Source organism: Acanthopagrus latus, chromosome 9, assembly GCF_904848185.1.
Source record: "Acanthopagrus latus isolate v.2019 chromosome 9, fAcaLat1.1, whole genome shotgun sequence".
Taxonomy (NCBI): Eukaryota; Metazoa; Chordata; class Actinopteri; order Spariformes; family Sparidae; genus Acanthopagrus; species Acanthopagrus latus.
Window position 1 is genome coordinate 12085525 of NC_051047.1, and position 19715 is coordinate 12105239.

General features: G+C 41.6%; 1 protein-coding gene across 2 annotated transcripts in view; it reads right to left on the reverse strand.

Moving 5' to 3' along the window:
- The window catches only part of LOC119025793 (cholecystokinin receptor), a 36737-nt gene that overhangs the window by 6111 nt on the left and 10911 nt on the right, over window positions 1–19715 (reverse strand). The window contains exons 2-5 of one of the 2 annotated variants that reach the window (XR_005076918.1): window positions 16350–16601; window positions 7039–7300; window positions 4348–4475; window positions 764–1411 (exon numbers count right to left, since the gene is read on the reverse strand). Coding sequence is in view for 1 of the 2 variants with exons in the window: in XM_037109733.1 (XP_036965628.1) it covers window positions 867–1411; window positions 4348–4475; window positions 7039–7300; window positions 16350–16601 (1187 nt within the window). In the remaining variant the exon portion in view is untranslated. Of the gene's footprint in view, window positions 1412–4347; window positions 4476–7038; window positions 7301–16349; window positions 16602–19715 lie in introns of both variants that reach the window. The other variant, XM_037109733.1, reaches the window with a different exon arrangement.

The following is a 19715-nucleotide window of genomic DNA, read 5'->3' on the forward strand; positions in this document are numbered from 1 at the left end:
GGTAGCAGTGTAAAAACCAACATATCCTTCGTCAGCCAAACACTAAGGCCTGACTGCTAGCTGCACAGCTAAATAAGCCAACTAGTGAATGGCAGCTATGGTTGGATGTGGTTAGCATCAGAGACAGGGAGCTAATTCTCACATATTGCACCTTTAATCTGATGATGAGACTCTTTTTCATATTAAAGTTCCTTGCAGTTCAAATCAAAGTTTTGATGTTATATCAAGGATGTTTATATATTGTTTGGCAGAGATGTTTACTGAAGTTAGCATGCTATCCAGGTAGCCCCTGCCCATCCTCTCTCATAATACGTCTTTGTAGCTCAAAAAGCAATATATAGTTACTGTCCAGTTTGTCCTCAGTCCAACATGAGTAAAGGAGAACGTAGCTCTGCTCCTGTGCCACCCGCTCCCAGCAAAAAACTTGTGGCAAGGAAAAGAACATTTGCATTGCCTTCGACTTGCTTTCCATTCCTCTTCTTCCACAGCCTCTGGCAAGTAGTGGGGTGAAGATGGATGCTCTTTTACACTGGTATATTAACAGCTGCCAACATTGACTATTTATAGGCTTATTAAGGAAGCTGATGTATAATGTTACTTAGAGTGATGGTATCATATGCTAGCTGTCTGTTGAAAGAAAGACCTAGATGCAGGTGGACACCCCAACCTTCTGCTGCCTCAAATTTGTGTGGTGTAGGAATTTGACAGGTGGCCTATTCTTACATATAGCACCACAAAATAATCCACACATGAGTTCACTCACAAGCTTCTATACTGCTACACGCTGTTTTTCAACTCCACTTTTCTGTCCCCATGAACACAGATTTGGCCTAAAGATAAATGATGTGGGCTTGCATCCATCAGCCTCAGCAGTTTCCCATGGTGCTGACTGTAGTGTAGCTGAACTTGGACATGGACGCTCCGGTTGCCATAACATCCTCCTCGTTGTCCCGTAGCCCGCGACGACGGTGATGGCGATGGCACGGCGCAGTGCAGCATGAGAAAGTGGTGAGCAGAGCTTTGCGGAAACGTGTGTTCATGAAGCAGTAAATAATTGGGTTGACGCAGGCAGACGTGTAGCACAACAAATGGATAAAAGCAATGGGAGATCCTGACAGGGCTTGTTTAGCAGTGACGTCATCAAAAGCCCTCCAGGTGTTGGCACAGTACAGAGGCATCCAGCAGAGAAAGAATAGGAAAACAATGACCACCAGCATGCGGATTACTCGCTTCTTGGCCTCCAGCTTGGCCTCCGATGTGTTGGTGCGGGGTCTTTCTGCCTTGGCTGCCCGGGTGGATGAAGACATCGCGGACATCTCCATCGAGTGCGGCCGCTGGACGACGTTCACATAGCAGCCATCTCCATCATCGCTGCCAGCAGACACAGCGGAGGTCAGTCCATTCTTCACATCTGTATGAGGGAAGAGTTAAACAGAGAAGTATTTCTGTTAATTAAATATATAAATACAACATCCCCTAACATGTGAGTAATGGTTTATTTTGTGTCATACCTCATGTTTTTGCTTTACTTTCCAGACAAATGCATAGAATATATATAACTCAATATATAAATTATATAGAAAGTATAAAGACTATCAATACAACATCTTGTTTTAAAGGTCCAGTTTATAAGAAAGATGATTTTCAAGTCTCATTCCCGACTTGTCACTATTGACACTTTAGGATCACAGTTGACTTTACCTACAATCAAAAAGTGTCAGCATTTCAGGAGTTGGGAGTGAGACTCAAAAATCAATGTTCTTACAAACTGAACTGTTAAAGGTGTTATTGACAACGTTAAGCATTGTGGCATTCCCTCTCCCCCCCCTCTATTGCATTACCATCACATCACCGCTGTTGTTCTATTCATCTTGCCACTCAAGTTGTTTCTCAAGTTTGTGCACTAGCTAATGTTGCTAGCTAGCAAACGTTAACATTGCTAACACTAGCTAGCTAACATCAGGGCAGTATGCTGTACAATTATATTTGTAGATAAAAATAAGATCGATATGGCCTTTAAGTATTAATACTAGCATAGATTGCAGTGATACCAAAGTATGGTCTATCCCACATTAACGCAATAGGTTTCTTTTCAGTTCAGTAATTAAGAGTTGGACAGAGCAGGGGTGTCTGGAGGAATAAACACTCATAGTAACACTGGATTCTGCTCTGATCAGGAGCATTTACTGACAGGAGGACAGATCAGAGTTTATTTTCTGTTGGGATTAAAAAGTGTATTTATCCTCACTTTTACCTCTCAGCCTCTCCTCACTACTGAGGTGTGACCTCTACTGTCAGGTATAATGCATTATAAATCTCTCCCCACTGAATGGTGGCTTATTCCCCCACTGGTACTAGTAATACTTATGTGCAGTCAGTGAGGTCTGTGGATTATTGCTTTTAGTGTTTTTTTACATCTTATATCTGCATTTTTAGAACCAGTTTTTCATTACCTTCTCAAGAAATTTAATACATTTAACTAATATTTCTGCCACTTGATTGAAGTATTTCAACACTGAAAGTGAGTGTGCTCTTAAAGTGAGCTAATTCTAAAAATATTAAATTAACACATAAGTCAAAGTGCTGAAGCCCTGTGATGACACGTGGCCATTTGTAAGATTTACTTTGAGTGAATCATCGCTCTCAAGGAGCAGCAGCTCACCTTAATGGAAAGAAGAGTGACTTGTAATTCTTGCTGAGCCGCAGGAATCATCCATCTGGCGATATTGCAATTTATTGATAAAATCTAATAGTCCAGCTTTCCTTCTACAAAGGACAACGCTCACTCAGTATATTAGCTAACAAGAGCAGAGGGCAAGCCAATACAAACAGGAACTGGTAGCGCAGAGACCTCATATGCAATTTGAAAAAAACAATGCTGGATTATTAAATCAGCAGCATTTTCCAAAAGGTTATTTTAGAACTTCATTATCCTTTTCCCTCTGATTTCCTGTTGGTTTTTGGATTTAACCTCCTGCTCTCTGTCTCTCATGATTTTTTTCTGTTTTTTTACAACCTCTTTCTATCTGAGACCAAACAGATGGGGATGTCAGGGTCCACAGCTGCCAATCCCATCCTCTAATGGAGCACCAGCAAACACACTCCATCCTGCTATCATCCCAGACACACTCTCTCACGCCCACAAAAGGTTGTGTTTCACTTAACCTGCACACATTGCAGTGATTGATGCGCTAATGTAATCATTGAATTAAAATTCCTTATCGTTCAAAAACTCAATCATGTGAAAAAATGTAAATGCTAACACTAGGGCCTGGCTGGCAGGTGCTGGATTGTGTGATTTTAATCAAACACAGCATTAATCTCAAACATGGAACACTGCTTGCCGAGTGACATTTGTATATTCATAATCAGTCGGTTATAAACCAGTCAAGATTGTTTCACGTGTGGAAACTGAGGCCAACAAAAAGCATTAAAGTCAGAGTTTTGTGGCCTTAGCTTTGTTTTATGCTGGCGTTCTTTTATACTGCATTAGCACCAATAATAGGGACGGCATTAACACGTTTATTAAACTGTTTCAGTAGAAAATGATTTGGAGAAATATAGGGGGGAACCCACACCTGTGAAACTTTTGTAAGACATATTTGCTTATTTCCAGAGATATCAGTTGTTTTTTGACATAGTTTTCCTATGTTTTGTCTTATTGGGCCTTATTGATCGTTTCTATGACACATATTGCCTTTATAATTAGTGCAGGCTGCTGACTGACATTAGTCTCTCTAGAATTTATTTTAGTTAATGTGTTTGCAGCTCAGCTAATGTTGTGGCAGTATGCCTGCCACAGGTTTAAGGTTCAGGGTTCAAGGTTCCTTTACTTGTCAGGGTTATATAACAAAATGCAAGTTGTAGTTTTGAATGCTATACTAGAAAAAATGATTTTTCCTGGTGTGAGTGTGGAGGATGAGTTCAGGAGTTTTACAGCCCAAGGAAAGAATTTGCTTTGTAGTCTGGTGGTATAGCCCCAGATACTCTATCTTTTAGCAGCAAGGTGAGCAGACCATGGCTGGGGTGAGTGTTATTTTTTTAGTATCCTTTGGCCGACAGACATCTGCGCAGACATCTTCCCTGATATCACCGATGTTTGTTGATTGGTATCAGTGCCAATGATGCCTGGGACAGTCTTAGTAAATCAGTTAAATAAATCAATTATTTTAAATCAGTCAGCAATGACATATTTTAGATAGAAGTAATCAGTCAACAAAATATAATTTGGTGTTGTTTTTCCTTATTGTTGTACTTTATTTAGTATTTCATTAGCTTCTGAATGCTTCCTTTGGGTCAAACTGCCCTCTGTAATATAAAGTGAGCATGTTCTGCACATGTCCTCACCAGTAGAGTCTTTTTTGTGGCCCATCTCAAAGTGGATGCCTCTATACAGTTCCCTGGAGATCAGTCCGTAGGCCACGATCATCACCAACCCTGGGATGGCAAACAGCACGAGCAGCAGCAGAATGTACCTTAAAGAGAGACATAGTAGAGGTTAAGATCTTGATGTTCTTGCATGAGAATAATCGTGCATACAGGTACTTATATAACCTTGGCTATTATGTATTAATGTTTTACCGCTACCTGTAAAGACGTTCGTTGTTGTTTTGTTTTTCAGGAAAAAAGACATATCTGGTGATCTTTAAAAAACACAGAATGACATTTAGCAAAATGGACTGTTGTTATGACTCATTCTACAGATTCATTATTTGCTAAAAAAAAAAATATATATATATATATTCATACTCCCATGATAAAATACTACAGACATAAACCAGGTCTTGTACTATACTGCACTGATTTAAACAACCATGAGCAAGTTAGGCAAAGACGGAGTTTAACACAAAAGCACTCAAATCCACACACACTCACATAACTGTGTACAAATACACACACACACATACACAGGGTTGACTGAAATTCCCCCCAAGCCTGTTCCATCCCAAGTCCAAAACACAGAACACACTGGAACATCCGTCTGTTTCCACGAAAAGGCTCCCAATAGACAGAAAGTGTGAGCTGCCAGAAACGGGCTCCTGGTCCAAACATGGCTGTAAATTAGATTTTTCAGCGTAGCAAACAGTGTACACAGACGCAGTTCGTCTAAAGTTTATTTGATATAAAACAGCACACCGTCCACACGGCAAGAACTGGGAGATGGAGGGAAGAGGTTGTTAAGTTGAAGTTTATGTTAAGTTGAATTTTATGTGCAGCTGAGACCTCAGATACCCTGGAAATATAACTGATGATGAATACATAAGGGGAGGACATTCTGATGTATGGAACCTGCGTGCATGTGTGTGGTTAGTAGGCGCTCACTAATCTCAATTCATTTACGATTCTAATTGTTACTCTTTTTATCTGTCAATAAGATTTACTGAGTATGAAGTGTGAAGCATACATATTTAACAAAAAAAAACACATTTTCATATTTGTGAACCAGCTTCATGAAGAGAATTCTATTCATAACCGTACGAGTTTTATGAAATGAGACTACTTCAATGTTAAAATGACCCTGAATTTCATTGTTGATGAAAAAATATATTTTTAGTGCTCAGTTAAACCTGATCGCACTGTACAGAGTGGAAAGAACCTTCAATCTATACAACACCCTCGTGCAGTGTACCATAATCCAGGACAAGGTCTTTCCATCACGGAGCCTTCTTCGTCCTTCCAGTGAATTAATTACAAATTGAAGAGGTTATACTGACTTCTTCTCTGTACAGCCTCGTACGTTTCAACATTCAACATTGCATATGCACAATCTATTTTCTGTTATGCTCAAAATAGCAAAATCTCATGATGTGTCACCGGTGAGCAAGTAATAAAAATCAAATTAAGTTGTTTGAGTGAGTCATCCTCAGTTTCTCGAAAAATAAGCCATTATGTGATTTCTAAAGGAATCTTTTCCTCCACATCTCTTTTATTTGAAATAATATTTTCATAATAACATGGAACTTTGAAAAGTGTATTTTCTATTACAAAATAAGTGAATTTACTGAATTGATAAATTATCAATCCATACCATTTCTCAATCATATATATATATATAACCTTGTGGGTTCTAAGTGACATTAACGATGATGTTCACTGACTACATGGTTCTTATACTTGTGCTCCAGTTCCATTATATTTAAACAGGTCACTTGTAAAGATGGTAATTGCTGTCCTCAAAGGGAACTTGTGACCTCTGGTTACAACATGGGAGGTATATATGCTCGAATTTAAGTCGGTGAAAACACTGCTGCTCGGCAACAAAGTCTCAAAGCCACTTTGGCAAGCAGTTTAGCCAGAAAACACATAAAATATGAACATATTCCTCTGACGTGAAATCATAAAAAAAAACTCTACACATATTATCTCATACTTGATTCTGATTGGCTGGAGAGTGTCAAAATTTTCTGATAAACCGAAACTTCTGGATCTCTCAAATGGGAGTATCTAAATGAATGGAACTGGCTAAACTGTCGATAACAAGCAATGGATAACTCAAAAATAGGTGAGTACCCAAATTGATTTGATTTGTTGCTGGGAAAACTGACTTTATGTGCATTTTCGCCCCATGTATTTACTTTTAATCTTGCTAGACTAACGTTAGCTTTCTAGCTAATAGTTGGGCTCAAGTGTTCAATGAGCTGAGCCGACTAGTTTATCTCCCATTCCTGAGTTCTATCTAAGGTCTATCCTTTTTAATGGAGCAATGAACAACCTGTTAAAAGCTTGTTAAGTCAGTGAAAACAATTTGGCCTCATATTATTAGCTCTCTCTATCAGCGAAAGTTTAATTATCCGTTCGATAACTGACAATATAAATATCCCATTATCAAGCTGACCCAATATGGATCGTGCATCCCCACAAGCAGCGACAACGGCTAAATCTTGCCTCTTTTTTCAACAAGAAAAATGTAGTAATTATAATGAGAGACTGAAGCAGATTTTTTTTTCTCATCGTGCAGAAAACTGTCATTCTGAGGACTGTGTTATTAAAGAATCGAGGTTGTTAAAAGGACACATCATTAAACACCCAAACACTCACCATGTCTGTTCTGCCATTGCGACGGGCCACTTGTGGCGACACTGGTGAGCAGTGGTGTTGTCAGGACGCTCAAAAGACTCCAAGTGACTGATGACTGGATACGGGATCATGATAATGAAGGCCAGCACCCACGTAGCAGCGATCACCCGATAGGCATGGGACCGGGTCTGCCACACCCGTGACTTCAGGGGGTTACAGATGGCGCTGTAGCGCTCGATCGCTATGGCAACCAGGCTAAATGTAGAAATGCTCACTGATATGCCTGCAGGAAGACACAACAGATTATTTCAAAAGGAAGTAAACATGCACGCTACTGTCTGCTCTCATATTTCTTTCCGTTTGATGAATGAAAAAGTTATTATGTGCTCAGAATAGTTTGGACTCGTAATAAAAAGGCAACAAAAACATGTTTGTTGATGTGCACGTTATATCTGCAATAACAGCGGCGAACAAAATGTGACGCTCTCCGGAGACGTGCTCGTAAATGAATATAATGCGAGGCGAGGAGGTAGGGATGGTTATCTGGGTGTTGGTAGAAGAAATCATGTTGGTCTAGGCCACTGATGTGATCTGCCGCCTTCCTCCTGACAGGGCAAGACGGGAAATTACTCTTTACCTGTCTTATCCATGTCCTCGACAGGAATACAAACAGAGTGTGTCTGTGTGTGTCTCTATGTGTGTGATTGGAGTGTGAGTCAGGACTCAGGGATGTGCTGTCTGTACCTATGAGGGCAGCTTACGGCAGTTCCCACTGAAGCAAAGAACAATCAGCCTCAGTCTCTCCTGTGGGTTCGTCCACTTTTCCTCTGTGCATCAGGATGATGGCTCTCGTTCGTTCTTGTGCTTTATTTAATCCACCTTTTTGTTCAATGCTCAGATGGTTTTTCTCTCAGGGTCAGCGCAATGTTCCTGTTCTTTGTCTCCAACTTCCACACGATCACAATCATTTTGTTGTTGTTCTCTGTGTTAATAACTCCATTTTATTTTATTTTTTCATTCCTAAGAGGTTTTATGATGATACTTACACAATAATACAGATGGATGAAATACAGTAGACGTATGAAGAATTTCAATTCCAAGAGCAGGAAAATATCCCATTACCTCTATTACTTCTAGGTACCTGAGTTTAATTTCAATCTATTACTTAATCCATCAACTCATGCCCCCTCCCTCCCCTGGGAAGATCTGACCACAACCTGGTGCATCTCCTGCCTGTTTACAAGCCCGTTGTTAACAGGCAACCAGCAGAACCCCCCACAGTTTAGGCATGGACTTAGGAGTCCGTAGAGACTCTGAGGGACTGCTTTGACTCAACTGTGTGGGAAGAACTGTGCATTTCTCATGGGGAGGACGTCGACAGTTTAACAGGCTGCATAACGGACTGTATCCATTTCTGTGTGGATAACACTGCACCCACCAGGAGAGTACCGTGTTTTTCAAACAGCAAAACCTGGATTAATGCTGACATAAATGCTCTCCTTAAGGAGAAAAAGAGGGCCTTTAGGTCTGGCAACAAAGAGGAGCTGAAGGCTGTGCAGAAGGAGCTGAGGACGAAGATCAGAGAGGGGAAGAACAGCTACAGGAGGAAGATGGAGGACAAGCTGCAGCAGAGGAACATCAGTGAAGTCTGGAAAAACCTTAAAACCATCTCAGGGCAGAGGAAACAGGACAGGGAACGGAGGGATCAGACGTGGGCGAACAACCCAAACCTATTCTTCAGTAGGTTTGACCAGAGCTGGAGCTAGTAAAGGTCAGACCAACACCTCACGTCCCGGATCCTTGACTGCCTCACCAACCACAGTATATGAGGATTCAGGACTCTCGTCTCTGTTTCCACTCTGCACGTTTCCAGAATTTTCACTGTGACTACCAAGCTCCATCATAATATTATTAACATTAAACTTGCTTCAAACGCCATTGCATGGCGGAGCTAACTAGTTAGCCAGTTTCCAGCTGTCTTCACCATAGTCTTGGCAACTGTAAATACTATCAAACCGCAGCAACTGATCCTTTTCCGAGGGTCAGTGTCGAGGCAAAGCCAGCTTTGTACTGACCCACACACAAGCTAACACGAACCGCAGCCGGCATGTTGTTGATAAAAAATGAAACACAACCACTGTCTCTTCTGTTGTTGATTTGTGATGTTGATTTTTACAACCAACAACAGAGCAATTTGCGTGTCTGGCTCTGAGCATCGACATTGTGAAACACTGCTATCTTACTGCTGGACACACCGAACTTCACCTTGAGGATGAACGTCCCCCTCTCAGATATCATCGTGCGGAGGAGGCCGCCTATGTAAATGACTCCTTCGTTACGTAATGACAGGAGCTGAACCTGAACAGCCTGTAGGAGCGCCGTTTTACCAGTGGATGGGCTGCAGACACCATGCAGGTCTTGCTTGTTTTAATCATTCTGGGAGTTGGCAGGCTTAGCGGACCAGCTTATATATGTAGATACCAGAGAAAACGTGTTTTTCATAATATGGGACCTATAATACCAAATAGGAATCAACTCATAAATCATGGAGAATTATATCATTGAATGTTTATATATAAACTAGAGCAGATATACATTCTTGACAATGTTAGAATATTATTCTGGTTCCTATTATTACCATTTAGCAGAAACCATGTAAATGAATGAATGTTGCCAAATTTCCTTCAGGTCTCTTCAATGTTCTGGATAAATTTCAACCCAATCTAGTGATGATCAAGCTTTTAGTGTGGCTGAGAATACACAAGCAAGAAATCTCTAAAATGCTGAAATTTAGCTCAGAGTGTGTGAAGTAAATGCTGTAAGTCTTCAGTCATTACTGCAGTTCTCCATATTCATGTAAATTAATTTAGCTTTCCATGTGCTATGACATCCATTTTAAAGACCTGAATTTTGCTTTGGCATATTTTATTTTTTTCAGGTGACCCTCTAAACTAGAAGTTCATTTGATCATTTTATCTAACTCCCCAAATCATGGCAGCCAATTAGGCAGCCTTTCGATTCACAAGCAGCTACATGGACAGATTGTGGACCAGTTACACACATGTTGGTTATACAGTCCTGTGCTGGCATTGGATACACAGGAGAGAAAACGTGTGCACTTGTTCACACAGTAGAATCTACTGTAGTCTACTGGTAGCAGTTCACACATAGAGCAACATGCTGTCAACTAATGAAAAGATTAACATAAAAACATTCTCTGAAGACATTTTAGACATATTTTAGAACATATTATTGCTCTACTGCTGGTTTTATCAGAACATGTCAGAGGTACTGTATTTCCCAATGTGGCTCACACACGAAATGATTAATGATGCATTAAATTAATCCTGTACTAGTTTTACAGCTTTAGACGAAATATGGAGAAATAACAGAAAATATTATGCTGGACTAGAGAGGCATCCTGCTGAAAAAAGTCTCCTCAGGTCAAATAAGAAAATCTTACCAGGTTATTTCACTGGGACGTCTGTCCATGGCAGCACAGTGACTATTTCAGAGTTGGAATAAGAATAGTCGTCAAAAGCAAAGTTTCAAAGCTCAACTTGAAACTGAAACAGAGTTTCGGTTGTTGAGCAGAGAGACTTGTGTAGATAGTGTTAAATTGAGAAGATATCCGTTAAATATCAATTAGTCCAGAAGTTATCTGTCGAATATCAAGTATCCAGAAGGTATCCACTGAAGGTCGAGTAAATAATGACTTCTTCTCAGCACTGACAAAAAGAGGCTGATAAATCAATTTGTCCAACGTGAATGAGGTTTGTAGAAGCAAAGCAGCAGCTACAAGTGCACGATGGTGTCAACATTCTGACCGTCGTGGCAACGGGGGTTCTCAAAGTACTACAGATTCTAAATCAGAGCAGAATACTACAATAATACAAGCATTGATCAAAGGCACCCAGAGACGGTGTTTATTTTTGAATTGTCACAGGGTCAACAGACCGCTGCTCGTCATGGTAAAGATGGAGACAGAGAAGATGACAAAAAAATAAGAAGTTTCATGGTCTGACCATCAAATTATATTTTACAACTTAGTAACTCAGAGCCCACATTCTTAAACACATAAAACAAGTCTGTGATGAAAATATGTCGAGTGTTTCAGTTTTTCAGAGGTCCGCTTCACGTCAGGTCAGCATTCTCAGTCATAAGAGATTTCATCAGATCTTTCAGAGACTTAAGGCGGATACACACTGCAGGATAATCGGGCCGCTTTTTGTCCCGATTTCCCCCTTACGATCAAAGCCAGCAAAGGCCCGATTATCTGATGTTTGCAAAGGACATCGTGTCTGATTTTCCTGTGGTGTGAGGTGTGTTAAGAGTGATTTTGTTTGGTCAGATCCGCTCGGAAGGCGTTGGAAGGAGAGATCGTAAATAATGAACATGTTTAATATTTGCAACTAGAAATCCTGTAGTGTGTGGGGTGTTGTGAGCGGAGCCGAGCACGCACAGCATGTGATGTCACCTGTACCGGACCAACAGCCAATCAAGACGCCAGGCTGTGTTTTTCCGTCAGCCTTTAATTTACCTGTTGTCATGGTGACTGGCAGTACCGGAGGCCAGAGCACACCGCGCTGCTCTCAAAGCTATCTGTAATACTTGTGACAATTTTTACTCACCTCCAACTCACGCTGTAATGCATACAGCACACACTCTTGCCATCTCCATGACTTTTTCCGTAGTCATTTTGTTTTGGTTTGTTTTTTATGTTTTTTTCAGCCTAAAACATCCACCACTGCATCTTCCGGTTCGTCCGCCACGTTTGTTTACACTGAAGTCACGTTTGACCACGTGAGATTTGTAATATTGAGCGTGAAGAACCTGATACTCTGCTGAAGAGTCGGTTCGGGTGTGGTGTGCACTACAGAGAACACCACACACTATAAGATCAGAAGAGAGAGATCTTGAGCGATCTGTCTTTTGTTATCATCAAGTGTGTTTTCTCCTAATCTGTGAAGGTTTGAAAAATCCTGTAGTGTGTATCCACCTTTAATCTCATTGGTGGCTAAGTACAGGGACATATTATTGCTCTACTGCTGGTTTTATCAGAACATGTCAGAGGTACTGTATTTCCCAATGTGGCTCACACCAGAACATGTGAGCGGAGCGAGCGGAGAGCAGAGCATGTGAAATATAGTCGGAACCCAGAGCGGGTTTTAATGCAAAGGCCAGAGCGATTGTTCGTTTCACTCCAGTTCCGTTCCGATACCGCTGGCAGTACAAGGCCATCCACTGGCTCGAACAGACAGAACACAGAAAGAGGACGAGGTGACAGCCCAAAACAATCTACTGTTCTTTACAAACTGAAAACGGTTTCAATCGACAGGCTCTCTCCAGCAACAAAGGCGCTGCACGTCAGTTTAGGCCACATCGGGCAGTGTGTCCCAGGCATAATTGGGTGGAAAATGTCAGCAATTGCTCCCTCTTTTAACTTTGAGCGAGTGTGGAGCGATTTCACCAGAGCTGAATGAAATTTTAGGTGAGCGGAGAGCGGTCTTTGAGCGGAGCTGTCTGGTATAACTTTGAGCAATGGAGCGAAGCAGTGAACACCCAAGTAAGAAGGGAGTGGAAATTCTCGCCGGTCAGCTCTGCTCACATGATCTGGCTTGCTCAAGAAATGCTTAATAGTGCATTAAATTAATCCTGCACTACTTTTTAAGCTTTAGACAAAATATGGAGAAACAACAGGAAATACTATGCTGGACTAGAGAGGCAAACTGCTGAAAAAAGTCTCTTCAAAGCAAAATAAGAAAGTCTTACCAGGTTATTTTCACTGGGACGTCTGTCCACGGCAGCACAGTGACTATTTCAGAGTTGGAATAAGAATAGTCGTCAAAAGCAAAGTTTCAAAGCTCAACTTGAAACTGAAACAGAGTTTCGGTTGTTGAGCAGAGAGACTTGTGTAGATAGTGTTAAATTGAGAAGATATCCGTTAAATATCAATTAGTCCAGAAGTTATCCGTCGGATATCAAGTATCCAGAAGGTATCCACTGAAGGTCGAGTAAATAATGACTTCTTCTCAGCACTGACAAAAAGAGGCTGATAAATCAATTTGTCCAACGTGAATGAGGTTTGTAGAAGCAAAGCAGCAGCTACAAGTGCACGATGGTGTCAACATTCTGACCGTCGTGGCAACGGGGGTTCTCAAAGTACTACAGATTCTAAATCAGAGCAGAAATTCTAATACAAGCATTGATCAAGGGCACCCAGAGACGGTGTTTATTTTTAAATTGTCACAGGGTCAACAGACCGCTGCTCGTCATGGTAAAGATGGAGACAGAGAAGATGACAAAAAAATAAGAAGTTTCATGGTCTGACCATCAAATTATATTTTACAACTTAGTAACTCAGAGTCCACATTCTTAAACACATAAAACAAGTCTGTGATGAAAATATGTCGAGTGTTTCAGTTTTTCAGAGGTCCGCTTCACGTCAGGTCAGCATTCTCAGTCATAAGAGATTTCATCAGATCTTTCAGAGACTTAAGGCGGATACACACTGCAGGATAATCGGGCCGCTTTTTGTCCCGATTTCCCCCTTACGATCAAAGCCAGCAAAGGCCCGATTATCTGATGTTTGCAAAGGACATCGTGTCTGATTTTCCTGTGGTGTGAGGTGTGTTAAGAGTGATTTTGTTCGGTCAGATCCGCTCGGAAGGCGTTGGAAGGAGAGATCGTAAATAATGAACATGTTTAATATTTGCGACTAGAAATCCTGTAGTGTGTGGGGTGTTGTGAGCGGAGCCGAGCACGCACAGCGTGTGATGTCACCTGTACCGGACCAACAGCCAATCAAGACGCCAGGCTGTGTTTTTCCGTCAGCCTTTTATTTACCTGTTGTCATGGTGACTGGCAGTACCGGAGGCCAGAGCACACCGCGCTGCTCTCGAAGCTATCTGTAATACTTGTGACAATTTTTACTCACCTCCAACTCACGCTGTAACGCATACAGCACACACTTTTGCCATCTCCATGACTTTTTCCATAGTCGTTTTGTTTTGGTTTTGTTTTTTTCAGCCTAAAACAACCACCACTGCAAATTTCCGGTTCGTCTGCCATGTTTGTTTACACTGAAGTCACGTTTGACCACGTGAGATTTGTAATATTGAGCGTGAAGAACCTGATACTCTGCTGAAGAGTCGGTTCGGGTGTGGTGTGCACTACAGAGAACACCACACACTATAAGATCAGCAGAGAGAGATCATGTGCGATCTGTCTTTTGTTATCATCAAGTGTGTTTTCTCCTAATCTGTGAAGGTTTGAAAAATCCTGTAGTGTGTATCCACCTTTAATCTCATTGGTATTCTTCAGGTCAAATAAGAAAATCTTACCAGGTTATTTTCACTGGGACGTCTGTCCACGGCAGCACAGTGACTATTTCAGAGAGTTGGAATGAGAATAGTTGTCGAAAGCAAAGTTTCAAAGCTCAACTTGAAACCGAAACAGAGTTTCGGTTGTTGAGCAGAGAGATTTGTGTAGATAGTGTTAAATTGAGAAGATATCCGTTAAATATCGAGTAGTCCAGCAGTTATCCGTCGGATATCAAGTATCCAGAAGGTATCCACTGAAGGTCGAGTAAATAATGACTTCTTCTCAGCACTGACAAGAAGAGGCTGATAAATCAATTTGTCCAACGTGAATGAGGTTTGTAGAAGCAAAGCAGCAGCTACAAGTGCACGATGGTGTCAACATTCTGACCGTCGTGGCAACAGTACTACAGATTCTAAATCAGAGCAGAAATTCTAATACAAGCATTGATCAAAGGCACCCAGAGACGGTGTTTATTTTTAAATTGTCAAATCATATTTTACAACTTACTAACTCAGAGTCCACATTCTTAAACACATAAAACAAGTCTGTGATGAAAATATGTCGAGTGTTTCAGTTTTTCAGAGAGTTGTTTGTATGGTAGGTAGCCTATCTCACACACGTATATATCACCTGATTCAGCTTCTTCCAGCTTTGTATGAAGTTGCCACAGAATTTTCAGAATCTGTCATGGAGCTGTTGAGATATTTCACTTGTTAGCTCTAGATGAAGAGTCAGGGCTTCACCAAATACAGGAAGATGAATCCTCTGGAGAGGAGGATGGTGTCAGAAGAGACTGCAGCTCAAGCAAGAGGAATTTAAAGCCGTCTGTTGAAACGACAGAAAACAAACACCTCTGTCGCTGCCCCTCTTTTGTTCTCCTTTTTGTTTCTCTCTTTTCTGATCCAATTACTGTTGTTTGTCTCCACAGACCTCCAGTTCCTTTCCTTGTTTCCATGTTCCATGTCATTTGCAGTTTTCAGAAGTTTTCTGTTCTTCTCTTGCACTTCAGTATTGCTCACATTACAATAGCTAATTGGCGTTCTGGGCTAAGGGGGTTAATCACACATATGCATATTCAAAAAAAGTGTTTTTGACAGCATTCCTCTTTTAATTCAGTTTTGTTAACTTGCTAAGCTGTACGTTAATTATGTCGGACATGAGTCACCAGCCCAAAACACCAATACTGGACGGTATGAATAGAAAAAACAATTGATCTGTCTTTATCCAGAGTTACACAGCGTTGCTTTAACTGTGCAGAAATTAAAGTGGCTTCGACCTTCTCAGCGCTCGACAAGGAAGTGAATGGGCATATTTCCCAAATGTCAGACTATTACCTTGAGAAAATGTCCTGAAAGAAGCATTAAATACCAAGATGAATATCCCCTTGATGTTAATGAGGAGAATGACCCCTTACATTCTCCTAAACATTAGCGGCGCAAACCACGTCCCGCTGTGAATCCACAACCTCGGTTCATGCAAATGGTCTGTGGATGTGATGCATTTCATCTGTAATCTATACTTTTTCTAAGGGGTTGACAGGAGGTCAGTGAACTTGTTAGCTCCCTGATTGCTACTTGTTGACAATAAAGAGGAATCAATGTGGAAGCTGCATCTGAATGGAGTTTTAGTTTGGCAGTAAAATAATGGGCTGCTGAGTGTGAAGCCCCCCCCCTTCATTTTCTATTAAATGCCACTCAATCATTTCTCAAGGCAAGATGGGGGTTAGACTGATAGACCGTCAGAAATGTCATTTTGTTTCTATTAAAATCGGGGAACAAAGGATGAAGATGTAGACAGCGATTTAGTTTTGTCAGGTTTGAATGGATACCACAATGGGGCTAAAATGTAAGATAAAGGGAGGAGATTAGTGTAGCTTAGAAGATAAATGAACAACGGAGTGATTTTGGACACATGCATGTGACTAGGAGGCAAATTTATACACATTTTTCTCTTCATGTGTCATCTTTTCTCGCCTTCTCATGCCAAGTCACGCCCTCCCTTCCACTCACCCATCAGGTAGGACACTATCTTGCACATGGCCGCTCCAAAGATGAAGTCCTTGAGGATGCTGGGGATGAGAGTGAAGGGCATGCAGAAGACGGCCATCATCAGGTCGCTGAGGGCGAGCGACAGCAGGAAGGTGTTGGTCACCGTGCGCATGCGCTTGTTGACCGTCAGCACCACGATGATGAGCAGGTTGCCAATGACGCTCAGGAAGAAGATGAGGGAGTAGAGCAGGATCCGCAGTGTGTGGTCCCCATCTAGCACAGAGAAAACAGGAGGACAGAGGATTATGTTGCTGGACTAATTCATCGACTCTGTTTTACACGATGATCAATACAAACACCTCTTTATTGATCCTGACAGCATTACGCCGATCACGCTGTGTGTAATGGTGTCTTGTAGCTGCTTCTTTGTTTGTGTGTGTTTCACATTCCCTGAGCCAGTGTGTGACACTGCCTCCCAGCCTGTGCTGTAGTAAAACAATGCAACGCCGGACCATGACTGCCATAAAATGATGTTCAGGTAATAAAATGTCAGTTACATCAGCTGTTTGTGAAAGAAGAACTTTACAGCCACGGTAAAGACATCTCAGCATGCAGAGCAACAGAGCAATTTATTCTAAATAAACCCGTGTGATGCAGAGAGGCGAGGTTGAAAACTGAAGTATCAGATTTTGTCCCCTGAAGTTGTTTTTTTTCCACCTGACAGTTAGCGTCAGCTGGTGATCACAAGGTGGCTTGGCGCTGTAAGACTTCAAGTAGTATACTAAAGGACCAAATTCAATCAATCAAAGTCAAAGCAACAAGGCATGAATAATTAGGTGCTGGTCAGTGGATAATCCAGTAAAGGTCACATTCCCCAATAGGTAGGAAACTTGAATGATGTGTCCGAGTCATATCTAGTACAGAATTGACACACTGTCTTCATTTTACAGCTTGGTCAGTAACTGAAAAACATTAAAGATCAGTGAAAATCTGGAGGCACACTCGGCCATAGTCTTGGCGTTCAACAAGATACCTATCCAATATTACTGTGAGATTAGACTTACAAGATAACCAGGGCACATGGTTTAGAGGTGTTTTTGTCACCATACTGGGGGTTTAAGCCTTCGTAATGTGGACTGAGTTATTGAAAAAAGACTCACCACTTCATTACTGCCTGTGACAGCTGCATCCAAATGACAAACAGCTCTAGTGCCCTTTCATTTAGAGAACATCTGGATAGGAGGCACAGTAATTAATTGTAGTAAAAGCCAAGAGGATATGCTATACAAATATTTAGATAAATATGAAGTCCTTGAAATAAAAATACCATATGAGAGTACGAGAAGTACATCTGAAACAAGTTGAAACAAAAGTGTTTTAAGGTATGATAATGGTGGGGTTTTTACTCAAGAACTTTAATTACAACACTGAGGTCATTTCACTTTACATAAGTATTTCACTGTTATGCTTCCTTATGCCTACACTTCATGGGGAACTCAGTTTATCTTCAGCTGCAAAATTGAAATGTTACAAGCAAAACTTCAATTCATATAATCTGATACTGTGCTATAAACTGTCGTACTTTATATAAAGTATCTAAAATGTGCTCCACTTCGAATGTAATTCTTTGCGTCTTTACAAAGAAGTATCAGCACTTTTACCCGAGTAAAAGATGAGTAGCCTTTCTAACACGGCTTTCAGCTGGCTACAAAGGCACAAAACAAAAGGACAGAACACATGGAGTTTATCAATACGGGTTATGGCGGGCCTATATCAATCAGCTCCATGTGTTCATCCTTCTGGGCATTCCTACCACTTCCTGTGTATCAAATTTGTGTACAGACATTCATGTTGTCCAACCTTAAAGGTGAACGCCTTCATCTTCCAAACAAAATAGTATTACGCACAAAAACGCTCAAGCCTCGGAACCCCAGAGCCTTTCTTCCAGTAGCTTCACTGGATCATATCCTGCAAAGTCTGTGTTATCTGCCTTCTCTGTTATCTCCACTGCCTAGGCACAACACGTTTTAACGGGTTACCTACTGTGTCTGTATCCTGGGGATTAGAGGCATCCATGTGCGCCACATCCGCAGGGCACAAATCACAGCACACACATAAGCCCAAACTTCACCGACACAGTCGTGTGGGCACGTTCAACCGAGCACACTCGAGCCTTAATCCCCTGAAAATTTGCGAGCGACAGTTCCTCAAAGGCGCTGGTAAATTAACGGAGTAAAATCTGAAAGTGCATCTAGAGAGGGGCTTTCCTCTGCAAAACACCAAATACGGTATAATGCTATCTCTCCTTCCTCCACTTATTTCTGCTAGCACTCTGCACGCCTGTTTCTCAGCCTATTCTCGTCTCTCCGGCGTTCCTCCTTGATCTTTACACCTTTTGGGAGTGCTCTGAGTTTAGTGTATTTTGCTTTGTTCCACTGTCCATTTCCTCTCCTTCCACTCTCCATTAAAAGCAGAAAGCTTTTACTAAAACCAAAACAAGCCTGGCTGCCCTCAGTGACTTATGAGGTACTTTCATTTCTTTTCATCACGAAGACGCAGGTTTTCAGTTTGTGCAAATGTTAAGTGAGAGTTGTGTTTTGACCAGAGGCTCTGTGTTCAGAATCAGGGTTAATCACACCATCATTAATTCATGTTTTCTAGCTGATCGGCACCCTCAAGGTTATTCTTTTAACACCTCACTGACTCCAAACAGCCTCGGTGGGATTAAAAACACGAAACATAATAGCCTTATTTCCCTTCGCCCGTGTCACATCTGTTACACATCTGGAGTAATCCTTAATCGGATTCACAGTGATTCACAGCCATCCACCTGGGATGTAAATATGGGACTTGTGCACAACAGGCAGGGCCACTGAATCCAAGCTCCACTCACCCTTCCGTTTATTCAAAAGTTCAAGTCGAGCTGCAGAAATCCTGAACCCGCTGCACAGGAGCTGCTGTGAAGTCGAAGGGGAACTCAGGATTTGGCTCCTCCAGATATGTGGTACATATGTAAAAGCAGGATGATTGATTTGATTCTCGCGTATCCACCCAGGATTCAGGCTCAGCTCCCCCAGCAAAGGTCAATCTGTCTTTCTCGGTCTTGCTCTCAGTAACACAAACTCACACACACACACACACACACACACACACACACACACACACACACACACACACACACACACCCTTCCCATCTAATGTCATGAGGCTTCACCATCTGTCTCACACACTCCTATGCAAATACAAAGCAGTTACCTCTAATATGGTGCGCGCTGTTCAGCTGACAGAACATCGGGGTTTCTGCCACAAGAGCAAATGGCAGCAACTCTGTGTTTAATTTTGTGCGTGTGTGTGCACGTACATCTGCATGGGCTTAATGAAAATGTG